This window comes from Nematostella vectensis, chromosome 2 (assembly GCF_932526225.1).
Source record: "Nematostella vectensis chromosome 2, jaNemVect1.1, whole genome shotgun sequence".
In the NCBI taxonomy this organism is placed as follows: Eukaryota; Metazoa; Cnidaria; class Anthozoa; order Actiniaria; family Edwardsiidae; genus Nematostella; species Nematostella vectensis.
Window position 1 is genome coordinate 8,343,730 of NC_064035.1, and position 20,841 is coordinate 8,364,570.

Sequence of the window (20,841 nt, forward strand, 5' to 3'; positions counted from 1 at the left end):
AATCTTGTAGCTAAATAAAATATTTAAAAAGTTGATTGGGCATAAACAAAGCACTTGTTAGAGTTGAAAAAAAGCCCAAAGTGTATGGCATCTGCATGAGAAAATTGACAATAATTTGGCAAGGGATTTGAGCATTTTTTCTAATTTAGAGGTTGAAGCTAGCACCGCGTGTGTGCTGAATGTCATTATGTCATAAAAAAGTGGATTCATAAAGACAGGTTCTGACACAAGACAGGTTCCAAAGACGAGTTAAACTAATCTGCTAATAGTCATTGTGTGCCAGAGATAGGTGTCGAGCCAATTGCTTGATTGGTTATAATCATAGTAACCATAACAACTAAACACCTGCTCCGCTAGCAGAGGCGTCTGTGGGTAAATCAGTACCAGCAGGATTCTAAGTAAATACCCAATAAATAGTTCGAAGTCGCAACAAACACTCTTTTACATGCTATTGGACTTAATTCGACCACTGTGATAAATCGCGCTTGCTCAAATCGTCCATCGTTACAATTTGATTCAAGCCCACAAGTATTTGGTACTACCATGATAAAGGCAAGAAACATAAGCATGACAAAATCTTTTTGGAAGGAAGCTTTATTTAAAGTAGAAATGTAAGTTCATTTATGCGATTAAAGCTTTTGTTTTGTTATGCTAGTAATGCACCATGTCTATGAAAGTGAATAAAAGTGTGGTAAATAACGGATGCGATAAAATGGAGGATGTTGTTAAGACGCCAAGGTAATCATCGAATGCCTGGAACACAGAAGAGAAGGTGATCAAAACCGCACATGAAAACAATGGAAAACACAAATACTAATTTCCAGAAGGACAGCGGTGTTTCGCGAAAATAAAGGCCTGATATCGACTAAAACTCTTCCCAAGATTTTACAAGAATTGTACAAAGAGAGGCCTCTTAACAAGTGAGTATCTTTTCGCTTTGTGGTTAGTTGTATATTTTTAGTATTTTGCATTTTCCGTTGTGATTCTACAATTGAAGTTCAATTGATTTGAGCGCGGTGCAGCACGACATAATAATACTATAGTTTAAAATTATATATATTTTTCAATAAATAGCTGCTTCTTGGCAATGGGAACCTCTAATTGCTACATTCAGTTTCATTTTTAAAATGCGCATTATATTTTTATCTTTCTTAAGCGAATTATTCGTCTGCGTGGGCTAAGGAACCCCTTCACTATCAGATATCGTAGCAGTTTACGTCCGATCTCATTACAGAAACCAAAAATAACCTTGAGCCAATATCCTGGTGCTGCAAGGAAAGAAATTACTAACTTTCACATATAATTGAAACTAAAAAAGCCATGGTAGGATGTCATATGGAAAAAGTCAATAAAAAAGTCCTTTTGTTTACATCTTTCCCCATCTCTCACGACATTAAAAGCGCCATGATTTTTTAACTGAAACCATTCCATTTTAACTACTAAAGACCCAAACATTAAAAAATTGATAGTCTCCGTTTTTTTCAAAATCGTTGAAATTTATAGCATTTGAAATTTAGAGCATCATCTTGCGAATTGTATTTGATGAACTCTCACTAGGACCCGACCAAGTGAAAAATTAATTTTAATCTGAGATGAGAAAAAGCATTGTGTGTTTGAGTGGCAGTTATATGTACAGCTATGGCGGTCATGACAAGCGCCAACAAGATAATGCGCGTGATCGGGAGAGTATTCCTCAAAACTGGAGAGAAAATCTGTAAACAAACAAACAATAATGCGCGACATGCATGCGTCGCACTTATTTTGGAATCAAATAATAATCGTAAGGGGCCATTCGGAAGTTCTGTGTTTTTTTCAACAAATACAATTATCTGGAATTTATGTAGATGACTCCCGGTTTCCAAGAACCTCAAACAACCATGATATTTTTGTTATCCTATTTCATATTTTCGTTATCCTATTTCATAACGACCTTTTCACAGTTTAGTGGCAAGTAGCCCTGTCATCAGATTGATTGTATTTTTACAGATGACTTTTTATCATTTTCTCACGAATTCTATTCAAAAAATCAAAGAAAAAACGAAATGACACATGCTCGCGCGTGCAAGCTCATACAATACAGAATTCCTTACCGCGCCCGCTAGAAAAAATACAAAAAAATGTAATTAATTTTATTTAAAAAAAGATTTTCTTGTACTTCCAGACTGAGATTTTCTTATCTTCTTTAAAATGATGACGTTTACTTGTGCTAAAAGGCATGGAAAATAAAAACTTCCTTTACATTGATGCGATGAGTATCAAAAAAGGAAGTATAATCACATCATTGAAAAGATTGAAAAAATTGACATTTTTACGGTCTCGCAGTCTACATTAAGCATTATTAACTCTTCAGATAGATTTGTTTTGCACGTTCTTTAACGTTGGGGCTTCCTCTAACCGGGGAGAGGGGGGGACTCTTTCGGCCCCCCATCCGTAAATTTGAACCATTGGAGCTATTATGACCAAATTTTCAAAGAAGCATTATCTGGCAAAATAATATATTTTGTCGCCATAGCAACACAATATGATGTCATCATGACGTCATTTAAGGACATATGGTTATAAATAGCCTATCTTTCGAAACCTTTGGGTAGAACATCCTAAAACCAAATAAGTTATCATCATCAGTTCGTATTCAAAAAGCGACTGATATTCTTTTAAGAAAATGTCTTTGTGACGTCACGATGACGTCCCTTAAGTGATATATATATATATATATATATATATATATTTAGCTTTTTAACTTATTTTATTCTGAAGAAGGCCGAAGGGCCGAAACGTTTAGTAAATTTTTAATAATGTCTAAAAGTTGGGAATCGTAGCGTCTTTCTTCACACTACTATATATATATATATATATATCGTATATATGACGTCATTGATTGGCATGGTAAATGGTTTTTTTTTAAATTTTTATTTACAATAGAGGAATATAAAAAGGATTTGTCCAAATTTAGATGTTAGTTTAAGCTAATTATGTGACATCAGCATCCGCCATCTTGGATCCGCCATCTTGGATTTAATTAAAGTTATTTATTTTAATGAATAAAAAAGACTCTTAGTCTTATAATGACAACTGCAATCTGTTCCATGAAGTTCAGTATTTTATTAGATAATCTGGGAAGATTCGGAGTTGAAGTCCTAACGACAGCAGAAAAATGAGTGCAAATAAGGGCAAACTCTCAAATAATAAAAAAAAAATAGAAAATACAATAAAAAAACTATGCGCGAGGACCAAGCAACGGCTTTGTAGTGCGCAGCAAAAGAAGGACACGTATTAGCGTTTAAGGAGCTTATATCATTCAACGTGTATTTTTGTACTAGTTGCAGGATGTTGACTACGTTAGTAGCAGTTACAGCCCTTTCAATCTGCGCCGCGCAGACCAGCACTATAAGTACGAGCCCTGCTTCAAGTATGCAGATCACCTCGATAAATGTATGGACCTCGAACACAAGTGCATACAATGCAAGTACCGAACATTCGGCCAGTGGGATACGGAGCTCACCTTCAAGTACGAAGGGTACTGAAGAGAATGCTACAATGATAGCAAATACAACACGAAATTCGATAGACGTGAAGCTATCTTCAAGTTCGTACAACGCAGTTGGGGACGCAAAAGTGCTGTCGACTTTGATCAGTATTGTAACACTCGCTACGCCGAGTATGATTACGACAGCAAGCACGAGTAATGCTTCCAGTGGAGAATTCACGACAGCTCAATCTGCGCAAAGTTTTGGGTTAAATTCAACTACAATGCATAGGGCAAGCAACGCAAGCTCAACGATAGTTAGTGAAACCTCTACAACAACTCTTTCTCCTTCTGGGATCACCTCGGCCGCAATTAACCGCACTGATGTCATGTCAGCGACAACCTCTACCGAGTCAACGACTTCAACACATCATACTACTACTATCACAGGGATGCCAACATCGACCTTGGTAAGAACTGGAACGACTTCAGAAGCGAGCTCTAGTAGTATTTTAATGAGTTCAAATAATTCAGAGACCTCAGTGCTAACAACTAGCAGAAACCAAGAAAAGGACACGTCACACATAACGGCCGTTTGGGGCAGCGTTCTTTATTCATTAACCACAGCAACGTCACCACAATATGAATCAAGCACAAGTGGTTACTCAAGTATTAGTATCATACATCCCACATGGAACACGACGGTCCTATCGGGTACAAGTACTACTGGTAAGGATCTATCCTGTTTCACTATATCCTGGGGTGCCCAGGGCGACCGTCTGTGCGCGAACTCTTGTTCCCACATCCCATCTTCGGTCTCCGCGTCGCCCTGGGCCCCCGACGATGGTTTTATTATTAGATCGCCTTGCAAAGCTGCTTACAATTTTATGTTGTATTGCTATGGTTACCAAATATAACCATAAATTAAACAAAATGATATATTTCAACTCTATTCATCTTTGTCCACAGACAACAGCAGATTCAACCAACTCACATCACCACTAGAACCTTTGATTACATTTCGGACCCATGCGAAAACAAAACCATCTAACACGACACTGGTATCAGTGATAACGTATAAACTAATAGCATCACAACCACCTTTATCATCATCATCACCTCTACCATCAGTGCCGTCGTCATCTTCATCATCTGCCTCAGAACCATCACCACCGACAGTAGCAGCATCACCATCGTCAGTAGCAACTTCACCATCGTCAGTAGCAACATCGTCACCGTCAGTAGCAACATCACCACCGTCAGTAGCAACATCACCACCGTCAGTAGCAACATCACCATCGTCATTACCGACATCACCGTCAGTAGCAACATCGTCACCGTCAGTAGCAACATCACCTCCGTCAGTAGCAACATCACCACCGTCAGTAGCAACATCACCACCGTCAGTAGCAACATCATCACCGTCAGTAGCAACATCACCACCGTCAGTAGCAACATCACCACCGTCAGTAGCAACATCACCACCGTCAGTAGCAACATCACCACCGTCAGTAGCAGTATCGCCACCGTCAGTAGAAACATCACCACCGTTAGTAGCAGTATCGCCACCGTCAGTAGAAACATCACCACCGTCAGTAGCAACATCATCACCGTCAGTAGCAACATCAATACCGTCAGTAGCAACATCATCACTGTCAGTAGTAACATCACCACCGTCAGTAGCAACATCACCACCAACAGTAGCAACATCACCTTCAGTAGCAACATCACCACCGTCAGAAGCAACATCACCTTCAGTAGCAACATCATCATCGTCAGAAGCAATATCACCGTCAGTAGCAACATCACCACCGTCAGTAGCAGTATCGTCACCGTCAGTAGAAACATCATCACCGTCAGTAGCAACATCACAATCGTCATTACCAACTTCACCATCGTCAGTAGAAACATCACAACCGTCAGTAGCAACATCAATACCGTCAGTAGCAACATCACCTTCAGTAGCAACATCACCACCGTCAGTAGCAACATCTTCACCGTCAATAGAACAATCATCACCGTCAGTAGCAGCATCACCATCGTCATTACCAACTTCACCATCGTCAGTAGAAACATCACAACCGTCAGTAGCAACATCAATACCGTCAGTAGCAACATCATCACAGTCAGTAGCAACATTATCACCGTCAGTATCAACATCACCACCGTCAGTAGAAGTATTGTCACCGTCAGTATCAACATCACCATCGTCATTACCGACATCACCGTCAGTAGCAACATCACCACCGTCAGTAGCAACGTCACCACCGTCAGTAGCAACATCACCACCGTCATTACCAAGATCACCACCGTCAGTAGCAGTATCGTCACCGTCAGTAGCAACATCACCTTCAGTACCAACATCACCACCGTCAGTAGCAACATCGCCACCGTCGGTAGAAACATCATCACCGTCAGTAGCAGTATCGTCACCGTCAGTAGCAACATCACCTTCAGTAGCAACATCACCACCGTCAGTAGCAACATCACCTTCAGTAGCAACATCATCACCGTCAGTAGCAACATCATCACCGTCAGAAGCAACATCACCACCGTCAGTAGCAACATCATCACCGTCAGTAGCAACATCATCACCGTCAGTAGCAACATCACCACCGTCAGTAGCAGCATCATCACCGTCAGTAGCAACATCACCACCGTCAGTAGCAGTATCGTCACCGTCAGTAGAAGCATCATCACCGTCAGTAGCAACATCGTCACCGTCAGTAGCAGCATCATCACCGTCAGTAGCAACATCACCACCGTCAGTAGCAGTATCGCCACCGTCAGTAGAAACATCACCACGGTTAGTAGCAGTATCGCCACCGTCAGTAGAAACATCACCACCGTCAGTAGCAACATCATCACCGTCAGTAGCAACATCAATACCGTCAGTAGCAGTATCGTCACCGTCAGTAGCAACATCACCACCGTCAGTAGCAACATCATCACCGTCAGTAGCAACATCACCTTCAGTAGCAACATCACCACCGTCAGTAGCAACATCACCACAGTCAGTAGCAACATCGTCACCGTCAGTAGCATCATCACCTTCAGTAGAAACATCATCATCGTCAGAAGCAATATCACCGTCAGTAGCAACATCACCACCGTCAGTAGCAGTATCGTCACCGTCAGTAGAAACATCATCACCGTCAGTAGCAACATCAATACCGTCAGTAGCAACATCAATACCGTCAGTAGCAACATCATCACCGTCAGTAGCAACATCAATACCGTCAGTAGCAACATCATCACCGTCAGTAGTAACATCACCACCGTCAGTAGCAACATCACCACCGACAGTAGCAACATCACCTTCAGTAGCAACATCACCACCGTCAGAAGCAACATCACCGTCAGTAGCAACATCACCACCGTCAGAAGCAACATCACCTTCAGTAGCAACATCATCATCGTCAGAAGCAATATCACCGTCAGTAGCAACATCACCACCGTCAGTAGCAGTATCGTCACCGTCAGTAGAAACATCATCACCGTCAGTAGCAACATCACCACCTCCAGAAGCAACATCACCATCGTCGGTAGCAACATCACCACCGTCAGTAGCAACATCACCACCGTCAGTAGCAACATCACCACCGTCAGTAGCAACATCATCACCGTCAGTAGCAACATCACCACCGTCAGTAGCAACATCACCACCGTCAGTAGCAACATCATCACCGTCAGTAGCAACATCACCACCGTCAGTAGCAACATCACCACCGTCAGTAGCACTATCGTCACCGTCAGTAGAAACATCATCACCGTCAGTAGCAACATCACCACCGCCAGAAGCAACATCACCATCGTCAGTAGCAACATCACCACCGTCAGTAGCAACATCACCACCGTCAGTAGCAACATCACCACCGTCAGTAGCAGTATCGTCACCGTCAGTAGAAACATCATCACCGTCAGTAGCAACATCACCACCGCCAGAAGCAACATCACCATCGTCAGTAGCAACATCACCACCGTCAGTAGCAACATCACCACCGTCAGTAGCAACATCACCACCGTCAGTAGCAACATCATCACCGTCAGTAGCAACATCACCACCGTCAGTAGAAACATCACCACCGTTAGTAGCAGTATCGCCACCGTCAGTAGAAACATCACCACCGTCAGTAGCAACATCATCACCGTCAGTAGCAACATCAATACCGTCAGTAGCAACATCATCACTGTCAGTAGTAACATCACCACCGTCAGTAGCAACATCACCACCGTCAGTAGCAACATCACCACCGTCAGTAGCAACATCACCACCGTCAGTAGCAACATCATCACCGTCAGTAGCAACATCACCACCGTCAGTGGCAGCATCGCCACCGTCAGTAGCAACATCATCACCGTCAGTAGCAACATCACCACCGTCAGTAGCAACATCACCACCGTCAGTAGCAACATCATCACCGTCAGTAGCAACATCATCACCGTCAGTAGCAACATCATCACCGTCAGTAGCAACATCACCACCGTCAGTAGCAACATCACCATCGTCAGTAGCAACATCACCACCGTCAGTAGCAACATCACCACCGTCAGTAGCAACATCCCTGTCAGTAGCAATATCACCACCGTCAGTAGCAACATCATCACCGTCAGTAGCAACATCACCACCGTCAGTAGCAACATCACCACCGTCAGTAGCAACATCACCACCGTCAGTAGCAACATCACCACCGTCAGTAGCAACATCCCTGTCAGTAGCAACATCACCACCGTCAGTAGCAACATCACCACCGTCAGTAGCAACATCACCACCGTCAGTAGCAACATCCCTGTCAGTAGCAACATCACCACCGTCAGTAGCAACATCATCACCGTCAGTAGCAACATCATCACCGTCAGTAGCAACATCATCACCGTCAGTAGCAACATCACCACCGTCAGTAGCAACATCACCATCGTCAGTAGCAACATCACCACCGTCAGTAGCAACATCACCACCGTCAGTAGCAACATCCCTGTCAGTAGCAATATCACCACCGTCAGTAGCAACATCATCACCGTCAGTAGCAACATCACCACCGTCAGTAGCAACATCACCACCGTCAGTAGCAACATCACCACCGTCAGTAGCAACATCACCACCGTCAGTAGCAACATCCCTGTCAGTAGCAACATCACCACCGTCAGTAGCAACATCACCACCGTCAGTAGCAACATCACCACCGTCAGTAGCAACATCACCACCGTCAGTAGCAACATCCCTGTCAGTAGCAACATCACCACCGTCAGTAGCAACATCACCACCGTCAGTAGCAACATCACCACCGTCAGTAGCAACATCACCACCGTCAGTAGCAACATCATCACCGTCAGTAGCAACATCATCACCGTCAGTAGCAACATCATCACCGTCAGTAGCAACATCACCACCGTCAGTAGCAACATCACCATCGTCAGTAGCAACATCACCACCGTCAGTAGCAACATCACCACCGTCAGTAGCAACATCCCTGTCAGTAGCAATATCACCACCGTCAGTAGCAACATCATCACCGTCAGTAGCAACATCACCACCGTCAGTAGCAACATCACCACCGTCAGTAGCAACATCACCACCGTCAGTAGCAACATCACCACCGTCAGTAGCAACATCCCTGTCAGTAGCAACATCACCACCGTCAGTAGCAACATCACCACCGTCAGTAGCAACATCATCGACGTCAGTAGCAACATCATCACCGTCAGTGGCAGCACTAACACCGTCAGTAGCAACATTAACACCGTCGCCATTATCATCCCAAGCATTGTCATACCCACCACAAACCTCACAATCGCCATCCTCTTCATCATTTTCAGCAGTCTCAATAAACACCATAACAATGACGGAAATAGCATTTTCACAAACGCTTTCTCCATTAACTTTTCCATCGTTAATACCATTGTCATCAACATCGCCATCTTTATTGTTTACATTACCAACAGTACAATTACCATCATTTGTCACATTTTTAACATTATTAACAGTACAAAAAGAATTACCAACACCAACAATGTCTTTATCACTCTCACTATCATCATTTTCATTATCATTAACATCATCATCATCAACACTATTGTCATCATCATCATCATCATCGATAGCAGTTTCATTATCATCATTATTGCGAACAACACCAAAAGCAACCGATTTATCGACAAGAACTATTTTAAAGCCTTCTAAATTGTTATCAACTTCACAATTGAAATCAGTTCAAATATTCTTGACTGCAACGGTTTTCCCTTCCAACATGCTAAAATACAACCAAACCCTGCTAGACTTAACAGCTCTGTCTAACCTAACACTAACTAAATACCTTGTTATAGAGATAATGACGTCTCAAACGGCGACGGTGCATGCTACTGCAAGCACAGATTCATTACACGGTGTGAACAGCTCAGTGTTAAGCAATACGACCCAACACAGTCTAATCCGTTCCAGAGAGAACGAGGCCTCGTTTACCAACAATGACACTACAGTGATGGTGACGGCAAGGGCTACAATGCTTGTGAATGAGTCAGGCGGAAGTACATCGATCGCTAAACCTTCAGTGCCGCTATCGACTGATATTTTATCATACAAACCGATAATGACAAGCTCTTCTAATCATTTCTCGTCTATTTATCGGAATGAAACCACAAATTATAATTCATCTGAAAACCAAACGAAAATGGCAAGCTCGGTGATAAACATTTTGCTATCTGCTACCTTAACCACGGTGACCGCAGCGACAATTACGTCGACCAAGACAACAGTTGCAAGCGCCTCAGGATTGTTTGAAGTGGCATCGAATGTAACTTCCCAAACTGTATTTCCCACGTCTAGTCCGACGAAACAGCTAGATCCTTCATTTAGCGGCATTACTGGGAACAACACATCTGATCTGCAAACGTCCAATATAATGTCTGCTCTGCTCTCTTCTGACTCAAGCATGAATCTTATCAAAGCTAATCCAAGCCTTGGATCATCTGCCTCAATGACAGACATATCAGCTAATAAACGCTCTTCGATGCCAACTGGGAGCCCGATTGTTTATTCATCGATCCTTTATTCAACACTCACAACTGATGTTGTTTTCTCGACGACAGGTGCATCTTCCGCGTTTAAGGTTTCAAACACGCCGGCTATCGAACAACGGAATTACACACAGTTGCTGGAGTCAGATAGTTTGTTAATGTCTTCTGAGCACGTACAAGTAAATAGTATCGCAAATGAAACGGCTTCTTCATTGTTATCTTCTTCAAGAAATTCCTTGAAGATGACAACAACTTCTCCAAAAACCGCTATTATAACAAGTTCAGGCCTACTGTTCTCGTCAATAAACGTGGAATCATATAGTCCTGAACAAACAAGATTTGCAGGAACAGTCTCTCCGTCAAGTGGTTCGACAATTAGCAGCGTATTACCAGAATCCACACTGAACACACTGCCTTTGTTGCCTTCATCAATAACATCTACTCTCACGCCTTACCAGAATGTTACTCCAACCATGTCGATAGTTGTGAAACCGTCCATACCCTCACCTGCATCTGATGATATGGCGTCATTAGCTCAGTTGACAAGCAGTATTATCAACACAACATTGTTTCCCTCAAGTCGTTGGAATGTTAACTTATCTTTAGAATCTACAGTTTATTTGATAACTTTAAGCAATGTTACTGAGAGCACTTTATTCCGGGCACCATCTACAAGCCATTTGGATAACGCTACGATGTCTTGGAACCCATACACCATAAACCAGACACTTTCATTAACAAAGCAAGTGAACAATGCAACGGAACTCCGGAAACCAAGTACCGTATACCGGACATTTACTGCGTCGAGCCATTTGGACAATGCAACGGAACTCATGACTACAAGTACCGTATATCGGACATTTTCTATGACAAGCCGTTTGGAAAATGCAACAGAACTCCGGACAGCAAGTACCGTATACCGGACATTCTCTACGACAAGCCATTTGGACAATGCAACGGAACTCCTGACACCAAGTACCGTATACCGGACATTATCTGCTACGAGCCATTTGGACAATGCAACGAAACTCCTGACACCAAGTGCCGTATACCGGACATTCTCTGTGAATAGCCATTTGGATAACACAACGGAACTCCTGACTACAAGTACCATATATCGGACATTCTCTATGATGAGCCATTTGGACAATTCAACGGAACTCCGGACACCAAGTATCGTATACCGGACATTTACTGCGTCGAGCCATTTGGACAATGCAACGGAACTCATGACTACAAGTACCGTATATCGGACATTTTCTATGACAAGCCGTTTGGAAAATGCAACAGAACTCCGGACAGCAAGTACCGTATACCGGACATTCTCTACGACAAGCCATTTGGACAATGCAACGGAACTCCTGACTACAAGTACCTTATATCGGTCATTCTCTGTTTCAAGCCATTTGGACAATGCAAAGGAACTCCTAGATACAAGTACTGTATACCTAGCACCATCCCCAACAAGTCAACTAAACAATACAACGGTATTTTTGACCGCAAGTACCTTTAACCCAACACCATCTCTGACAAGTCAATTAAACAACGCCAGTATATCCCTAGCAGTGTCGATCGTTGAGCCATCTTCAGACAAGCAGTCGCATATAAAGCCCAGTGTTACAAGGACAGTCTCGCCCTCGTCGTCGGCCATAGAGCCTGAACCTCTTCGTGCTATTGACGTAGAGCTGACAATACTAAACGAGGAGTTCGATGAGAGTTTACGGAACGAGAGCTCTACAGCGTTCAAGAACATGTCCCAGAAAGTCATCGATGCTGTGAGTGCATTTAAAAGCGTTATGTTAGTGTGAATTTAGTGCTATCTGTAGTCTAAGGTTTGATTTATGGAACGTAAGAACGGTACTGAACATTTTATTTCTCAATATCATTTTGTTTTAACATAGGTTGCCTTACCTCTGTCTTCGCTTGGATACCAGACTATTCAGATCAACAGCTTCAGGTGAGATTACTGTTTTAAATTAGTTTGTTTCGACTATTCCTGTATTTTATGCGCTGTGGATTTATATTTGCTTTAATTCTTTAACTAGCCCTGGGAGCGTCATAGTAAACTTCACTTTACTGACAATAAGTAGCTCTAACGCAACAGTAGCAGAAATCAAGGAGGCCATAGAAAACAGTAATGGGATCAACTCACAAAGCTTCCAGTACAGCCGTGTGTTGGTAACAGGTAAACATGAATATAGCTGCTTTTTAGTAACAAAATTTTCGTACTTTACTATTTTAAAATATTATCATACTTAACCTTTTTTGTTTATTCTTTAACAAGAAGACATTTTATTTGACAAAAGAAGATGAGGAAATCTTGACGAAAGGTTCTACATGTTATCAAAGTATTTGTTCGTTTTGTCTCTACTCCCGATAGAAGCTGCGCACAGGACCGCTGTATATACGTATTTTAATGTATGCCGCAGCTCGCAGATGGAAGGAGGGGTGCAGAAGTCTTTATGCTATATTGTTATGTGCTCAATGCGCTATTGTTGCTGCGCTATTGTTATGCTATCTTGGTTTAAGAGTTTTGTGTGTGTTTTTATGACGTCACAGAGAGATGCACGGCGGGACTTTGCTTTCATGGTGGTAGCTGCCTTTCAAACAATACTGGTCCCTTCTGCAAGTGAGTGTATGAAATTCAACAATTCAATATTTGATTGACACGTGTACTAATGAGAAAACCGGTTTCTTCTGCACGCGAGTGTATAAAATCCAACTATTCAATATTTGATTGACACATGTACTGATGAGCATACTGGTTCCTTCTGCAAGTGAGTGTATGAAATCCAACAATTCAATATTTGATTGACACGTGTACTAACGAGCATACTGGTTCCTTCTGCACGGGAGTGTATGAAATCCAACAATTCAATATTTGATTGACACATGTACTAATGATCATACTGGTTCCTTCTGCCACGGGAGTGTATGAAATCCAAAAATTCAATATTTGATTGACACATGTACTAATGAGCATAGTGGTTCCTTCTGCACGGGAGTGTATGAAAGCCACATATTTAATATTTGATTGACATGTGTAATGAGAATATTTTTTGTCTTGTCGCTCAGATGTAGAGCAGGATTCACGGGAACAAGATGTGAGACTGTAAAAGGTATTGGAGCATTGACCAAACTACATCGGTAGTATATTTTACATACTAGAATAGACTATAATAGTCTAATTTCAAATGTCCGTTGCTCAGGCTGACTAAGAGCGAGCCTTAGTTTAGGACAAATTCCATGCGCATACCAGCGAGAACCCATTGAAGTTTTTTTTAACTATTTGCCTGAAAATGAGGCTCACACTGTATTTATGCGTCCTTAGTGCATATGAACAGCATTGGAATTAACGTTGGACAATTGTGTCATTTCCATAGTTGATGGGAACTACAGCGCGTGGTCCGAGTTCAGTCAGTGCAGTAAGTCTTGTGACGGCGGCATCAAAACGCGCACTCGAACGTGTACCAATCCCTCGCCCTCCGGAGGTGGCCGTGAGTGTCCTGGGCCGAACACCGAGGAAGTCAACTGCAACGAGGATGTCACGTGTTCCGGTAATTGTGACATTATATGTACCGCAACGCCTTGTAAGACAGAGATTCCAGCTTTTTAGCTTCTTTACTTGTTGTGACTTTTTCTACGGTGTCTATACCATATAAGGGTTCCCTTACCATATAAGGGTTTCCATGCCTTATTAGGGTTACTATACCATATAGGGGTTCCTATATACCCGCTAAAAAGGACACAAAAAATAGAATCAGTGGCACGGGCTTTTGCATTCTAATCCACCGAGTGTAGGTTCGAATTCGGGTGAGACATGCTAGGAATCGTTTTTGACGAATAAAAAACAGGTTCTTCACATTTTAATTTCCTTTCCCTTGGATAAAATTTATCCTGTTTTGAGTAATTTTTAGTAAAGAAACAGTTTCCTCTCACATATAGTACTGTTAATACTGTTGGTGCACTTATGCTAAGAGGTGGACGGCTAGTGCCGAGATCCGTAAGGATACAATTTTCACATAATCGCACGTAGCGTAATCGCCCTTCCACACGTATCCGATGATTCCGGTTTTACTCCGTTTTACCCTTAGTACCCGGGCTGTTTTATTACATTAAGCGGCGAATTTTATTTTATTTAGAGTAAGTATTACATTAACCGGCAAATAAACCGCTTTTGTTGAACGATTTGTCCATAATCAGACGCCACGGGAAGCTTTTAAGTGGCGAGTTGCTTATCCGCAACGATAAAATTGCGGGTTTTTTTTTTTCAGAGATCTGGATTGCGATTGGTGTGTCTTGTGCGGTGGTCGTACTACTCGTCATCATTATCTTAATTCTTATCTGTCTGCGAAGAAAACAAAAAGAGAGGTAAGCATGAGAAGTTTAAAAAGAACAAGGTCAAAATCTACTTGCAGTGGCTAATGTAGAGGGAGCCATCAGAGTGCTTTAGATAAAATGCCATGGCCTATCTCACTTCAGATACCACAATGTCGTGGACTTTCCCACTTCTGACACCACATTATCGTGGACTATCCCACTTATATTGACACCACATTATCGTGGATTATCTCACTTCTAGTGACACAACAGTATCGTGGACTATCTCACTTCTGACACCACAGTGTCGTGGACTTTCTCACTTCTGACAGCACAGTACCGTGGACTATCCCACTTCTAATGACACCACAGTATCGTGGATTTTCTCACTTTTGACAGAACAGTACCGTGGACTATCCCATTTCTGACAGCACAGTATTGTGGACTATCCCACTTCTGACGGCACAGTACCGTGGACTATCTCACTTCTGACACCACAGTGTCGCTCCCTCTAGTTGGGCGTCGCTACCAAGCTATATTCTTGTACCCGCACCTCTGAACTGAACTCTACTAAAGCGCCACCACTAAGCGCAAAGGTTCCTCTAGCTTGAAAGCAAACTCCGTATACCCTTCGGTGTTTCAAAACACATCTTATTAGGGGCCGACCATTTGACATTTGAGAGGGGGGTGGGCATTTTTGGGTGCGCAGGATCAAATAATTTTAGAACATTTTGAAATAACCATATTATTTACCAATGATAATATTGCAATAGCTTTCTCAAATCAGCCGATGGAAATGAATGCTTTGTCCTAGAATAACAAAATGGCGGCTAACAGATCTCCTCTAATATAAATGTTTTTGTGCTTTTAGATCAGCGTACAAGCAAGACTACAAACCGGACAATACCACAGCTGTACCCATCGAGCTGATGGAATACGCAAACCCGGACTATCCAGGGCAGGTGGGCTCACCTGGTCACGTGAACCCAGAGTTCATCACGGAAGACGAGACGGAAGAGGACGACATCTACAAAGCCCAGCTACTGTTATTCCTCAAACAGTCGCACCTTATAAAACCCGGCATGAATATCTCTTACGGAGATAACATTTCTGACACTTCAGACTACTCACGCCAGAGCTCGCGACGACACTCCTCGGCCAGCGGTGTATCCAATGAGGATTCCGGACAGGTCGCCGACCATGTTGATGAGGTAAAATGTTGTGAAAGCTTCATGTTGTTGGACTCAATTTGTAGCAAACAACAACCAAATATTCAAATTCGAACATTAATTTTCACATCGCACGGACCTTTTCTTTCTCGTTTGTCTTCATTGTCACGGAATAATACTGAAATAAAGCTGTGAAAATCTTACATTACATACATTAAGGTGCAATAACTACAGTTGGGTCCCTATTACTCAAGCCAACACAACTTTTTCAGTTTTTGCGTAACTTAAAACATCGTTTGTCCCTTTATTAGCGTTACAAAAACTCCTACCAAATATGAAACCGTTTTGTTTGTCGGTGGTGTTTCAACACTCACATGCCAACATCGTCCTTCTATACTAGCGACATTTGCTGATTTTAGATAATTTCCTTATAGATTAGTCTCCTTTTTGTAACAAAGTCAACTTTATACACCTTCACGAAGAAAGTGCACAAAAATCGAAATGATCCATTTATTTCTGTTTCAGATTCCAGATAATTAACACGAAGTCAAACCTGGAACGAGTATCAAATATCTATTTATTGTATACTTGTGCAATATAATTGTAACAAAATCTTAAAAGAGTAAAAAATATAAAAGGTTGTTCTCTTTTAAGCAGAATGTTTGTTAAACAAAAAAAAAAAATAATAATTACAATTTTAGGTGGTAAATCAAAATAGGTGATGATAATAAAATGATTGTAAAGATGTTAGATCCGAGGGCACAATCCCCGAAAACTTTAATGTTTTAGGCACGGGAATGCCAAAATGTTGGGTTGTGTTAACCTTCTTCAGCACAAAATTAGACCGAAATTATACCGCTAGATTTTGTCACTTGTTGGACAAGGAGAAGCTTGAAGGTGAAGCTACATTTTTAATACCAAGCGAAAGGTTCTGTCGGAGGAAATTATAAAGGCTAAATTATAATTTTGTTATTCTAAATGTGCGTTTCTGTTATTAAAAATGTAAAGGAAACAAAGAGTTAAAGCAGTCTAGAATAAGAAGCCATAAATTGTCTCTATAGCATCCCCTTTTTTGTATGAGTTTGTATGCAAAAGAATTGTTGAGGAATATTGATTTATGTGAAAGAAAAATAGAAATAAAATGAAATTGCCGACTGGTCAAGGATTTCATGTGACTATGACATAATCAAAATGTTATTGTCCAACAATCTTAGCAACCCCTATTCCCCAGGACAAATATCTGGACAGATGTCAATAATGCCGGTCAGACAAGCGAATGTGCCCGACGACAAATAGAAAATTACCCAGAAGTCCCTAAGGGAACTGTACAGGACCCGAAATGATCCCCTCGGACCCGTGACGATACCGAGGAGTCCCCGAAATCAACCCCAAGGAATTGCGGCAATGGACAAAGGGAAAGCAGAAGAAATACTTGCCATACTTGAAGCATAATTAAGGGTTAACAGCGACTCGATTTCTAAACAACGTGACTTAAAAATATTTAATTTCAACACAATACTTCTATTTATTACATTGCCCGGCGTTAAACCCATAAACAGAGTCTAAAACAAGTACACAACTTTTAATTGCTACTGAAAGAAATACAGCATACATACTAGCACAGCTTTGCTCAGATCATTCAAACTTTTGACCTTCCATCACACTCTAAACATTTTGCGGTTCCGACACATGACTCTGACACTATAAATCTCATTTCCGGTAAACATCACCCCTAAAAATTAATATTCATTCGACAACCTAAACATGTATTTCACCACGAAATCCTTTTTCACACGAGCGAATATTTACCGACACATTTTAGGCAGCCGGTTTGGCCGAGAAGATGGAATGACAAAAGCACACTGAGTTATACACTCGAACAACCCTTCTACTACCGATGCAAAATATTAAGAGGATGTGGCTTTTGTTGAAAGCAATATTATGTGAGTTTTGAACTTCCTCATGTAGTCGTGCGTACACCCCGGCATGATCTCATGATATGATAGGTCTTTCATTCACCGAAAACAAACATGCCAAAAAATAACTTTAAAACATTTCGCTTCCTATAAAAAGCAGCATGTCCTATCTGTAAAGACTTTCTTTTATGGCTTGTTATGTAAAAATGATTTATCCACGCCGGGTTCTTCAAATTACTATCACAAAGAATTGTTAGTTGACCCCAATTTCTGACTCAACCACTGTATTCCCCCGCAGTCGTATATTAAAATCTTAATACTATAGTTTTATTTAATGTAAATTCCCTTTTAATAACACAAACAAAGCTAAATGTTTCATATGTTTTTAAAACTGAAAGCCAATCCTTACACATTCCTTTAGTTGTCCATTACTGTAATTCCTTGGGGTTCATTTCGGGGACTCTTGGGGAACGTTTCGGGTCCTGGGATCGTTTCGGGTCCTGGGATCATTTCGGGTCCTGTACAGTACATGTCGAGAGTGGTCAGGCGCATACCAAGGATAACTGGGGGGAGGGTACACAGTCATAGGTAACACCATGCTCGAGGATCCAGCGTACTTTGCGACACATTAAAAACATTGTCGCTCGCCACAAATAATGTTAGAGAGAGAGGTGACTAAAATATGACGTGCACGCTACATGTACCTTCCTTGGTAGCTCAACAACATTAACATTAACTCATTCATAAATAACGCTCTAGCCTGCAAAATATTTTTACCGCCCAGTGAAAAAAGGTAATACAAACATCTAATCTAATCATGTGGTTCACTCAAACAAGCAGTGTATTGTGGACAAGACACAACAGGGGAACTAATATAAACTAAGTATTCTCGTGCATAATTGATGCAAACGCTCTCATAAATGATAGCAACCACTTGATTAGAGAATAAACAACGACAGAGAAACACAAAATTTCCCCGTGTGTTTGACAGATATGGAGGAACGCGAAAAGGAAGAGGATAAAGAAGCTGCTTTGCGAAAGAAACTACTAAATAACATCGTCGCGGCTAAACTGAAAAATGAAAGAGAGAAAGAAAGATTAAGTCTCAAGTTGAAAGGAATTTCGAAGCAAGAAGATCTTCATTTGAAGAATATTCAAAACCAGTTCTCATCCCTAAAGGAGGAATTACTCAAAATATCAAGTGAGAAAGAGGGTAAAATATCACACAAGAGTTCCGATCCTGGTGAAAATTTTCCGTCAGATTTGACTTTTCAGAAGTGGCGAAAAGAGGAAGGAGAATCTAGGGAAGACGAGGTTTTCGCTAGAAACAGGCGCCATTCTGTTGGGAATAATCCGAGAAAAGCGATGAGCTATAGGGAGTTGAAAAGACTTCCACCAATAAAACAGTTGTCAGAAGCCATACAATGGCCTTCAGGAATAAAATCTGGGACTGAAAAAGTACAATTTCCACAATTTCCATCTGCTGAGGTGTTAAAAACAAGACGAGTATTAGCGAAAGAGGATGAAATTAAAGCTAGTGCCAATACTAATGTGTTTCATGAGAAACCCAAACTCTCAGATATCACAAAGATAAACAACGACCGGCAACATCAGCAAGGACGACGACAAAAACAACAACAACCTCAACAACAGCAGAGAACGAAAAAGAAACTGAAGACAATACAACGAAGGAAGACGTGCGACTTTTTAAACTCTGCAAGTTGTTTAGCTAATGATGAGAGTACCGATCTGGCAGCAAGTTTTAAGATGAACGGAAACAGTAAGAAAGAAACTCAATTTCTGCAACTGCCACACAGCTCACAGCAGACGATCAAAGCAACTCGATCACCTTTCGTAATCAGGAGAGAAAAAACCTCTCTCTAAGCACAACAGTGTAGAGTGACTGAAGGCGTGGAAGTATATCCATTTTGAAAAATTCACGAAAACGATGATGCACTTTCCAAACATGGGCGGATCTAATCTAACTTTTTGCTAGGAGGCGGGAGATTAACCCCAAACTTTTGTTTCTATATTTTAGACCCTTGCAACGACGCCAACATTCACTAGCATAAATGCAGAACATAAAAAGCAGTTCATAATGCGCATGGGCGGATCTAGGGGGGGGGGGGGAGGCCCCGGCCCTCACCTATTTTCAGACATTTGGCTTAAAAATAACAAGAAATATAAGGAAAACGGAAGAATAATAAGTCCGCCCCCCTTTCTTAAACCTTTTGCTTCGGCCCCCCTTTTTTTAAACTTCTGGATCCGCCCTGATAATGCGTATTTTGACCAAGTATCAGTTTAGAGTAGCCCACGTAAATTTTGTATCCGTTCTCGTGACAGAGAAGATGTACATTCTTATCTAACCTCATCACCGACATAGATTAAATCTTTCCTTTCTCCCTACTTTTATATGTGTATGAAGTAAAAGATGTTTTAAGAGATAATGGTGCTGAGAAATGTGAAAACGGCACCTGTAATTGGGGGTCTGTGGGCATGCTCCACCAGCACTAATATGCTGGAAATCGCATTAAACAGCCACTATCACTGGCCAAACAATATGGTGGTACTGTTTGCCTTCCCATGTTGGGGGATAAGTGTTGACCTTGCATGTGCCTTTTAAAAGCCTCCTTATTCAATATGGCACAGGTTAGATATGTCGATCTAGAGAAAAAGCTAACCTGCTAACTATTACGAAAACAGAGCTAAAACAGAGGTACATATCTCCTGTTTATTTATCTATATATCAGGAAAATAATAGAGGCTATACTGAGACGCAAAAACATATTTCAGCTTTTTCTTCATATTTTCTCATTTATTTTCTACTTCTACTATTTGAAAACTGAAGATCCGAAAACAACCGATTATTTTCAAGTTTTCATTCTGGACAGATGTCAATAATGCTGGTCTAGACAAGCGAATGTGCCCGACGACAAGAACGACGACAGAACAAGAA

General features: G+C 41.5%; 1 protein-coding gene across 1 annotated transcript; it reads left to right on the forward strand.

The window, feature by feature from the left end:
* Positions 1-356: 356 nt before the first annotated feature.
* On the forward strand, positions 357-17,126 carry LOC116607437 (serine-rich adhesin for platelets). Its single transcript, XM_048720580.1, has 15 exons — positions 357-920; positions 3,321-4,195; positions 4,436-4,745; positions 4,790-4,799; positions 4,860-5,141; positions 5,184-5,900; positions 9,085-12,255; positions 12,382-12,437; positions 12,526-12,665; positions 13,040-13,109; positions 13,556-13,599; positions 13,864-14,037; positions 14,755-14,851; positions 15,672-16,011; positions 16,495-17,126. The coding sequence occupies exons 2-15, from the start codon at positions 3,328-3,330 to the stop codon at positions 16,507-16,509; spliced, it is 6,294 nt and encodes a 2,097-aa protein (XP_048576537.1). The 5' UTR covers positions 357-920; positions 3,321-3,327; the 3' UTR covers positions 16,510-17,126.
* Positions 17,127-20,841: the final 3,715 nt, after the last annotated feature.

What these genes read in the sequence shown, in the direction of transcription:
- LOC116607437 (XM_048720580.1), top strand. Translation starts at nt 3,328, where the DNA reads ATGTTGACTACGTTAGTAGCAGTTACAGCCCTTTCAATCTGCGCCGCG. An exon ending in TCAGTAGTAACATCACCACC is followed by an intron (nt 5,142 to 5,183) that starts GTCAGTAGCAAC and finishes AACATCACCTTC; the next exon opens with AGTAGCAACATCACCACCGT. An exon ending in ATTCAGATCAACAGCTTCAG is followed by an intron (nt 12,438 to 12,525) that starts GTGAGATTACTG and finishes TTCTTTAACTAG; the next exon opens with CCCTGGGAGCGTCATAGTAA.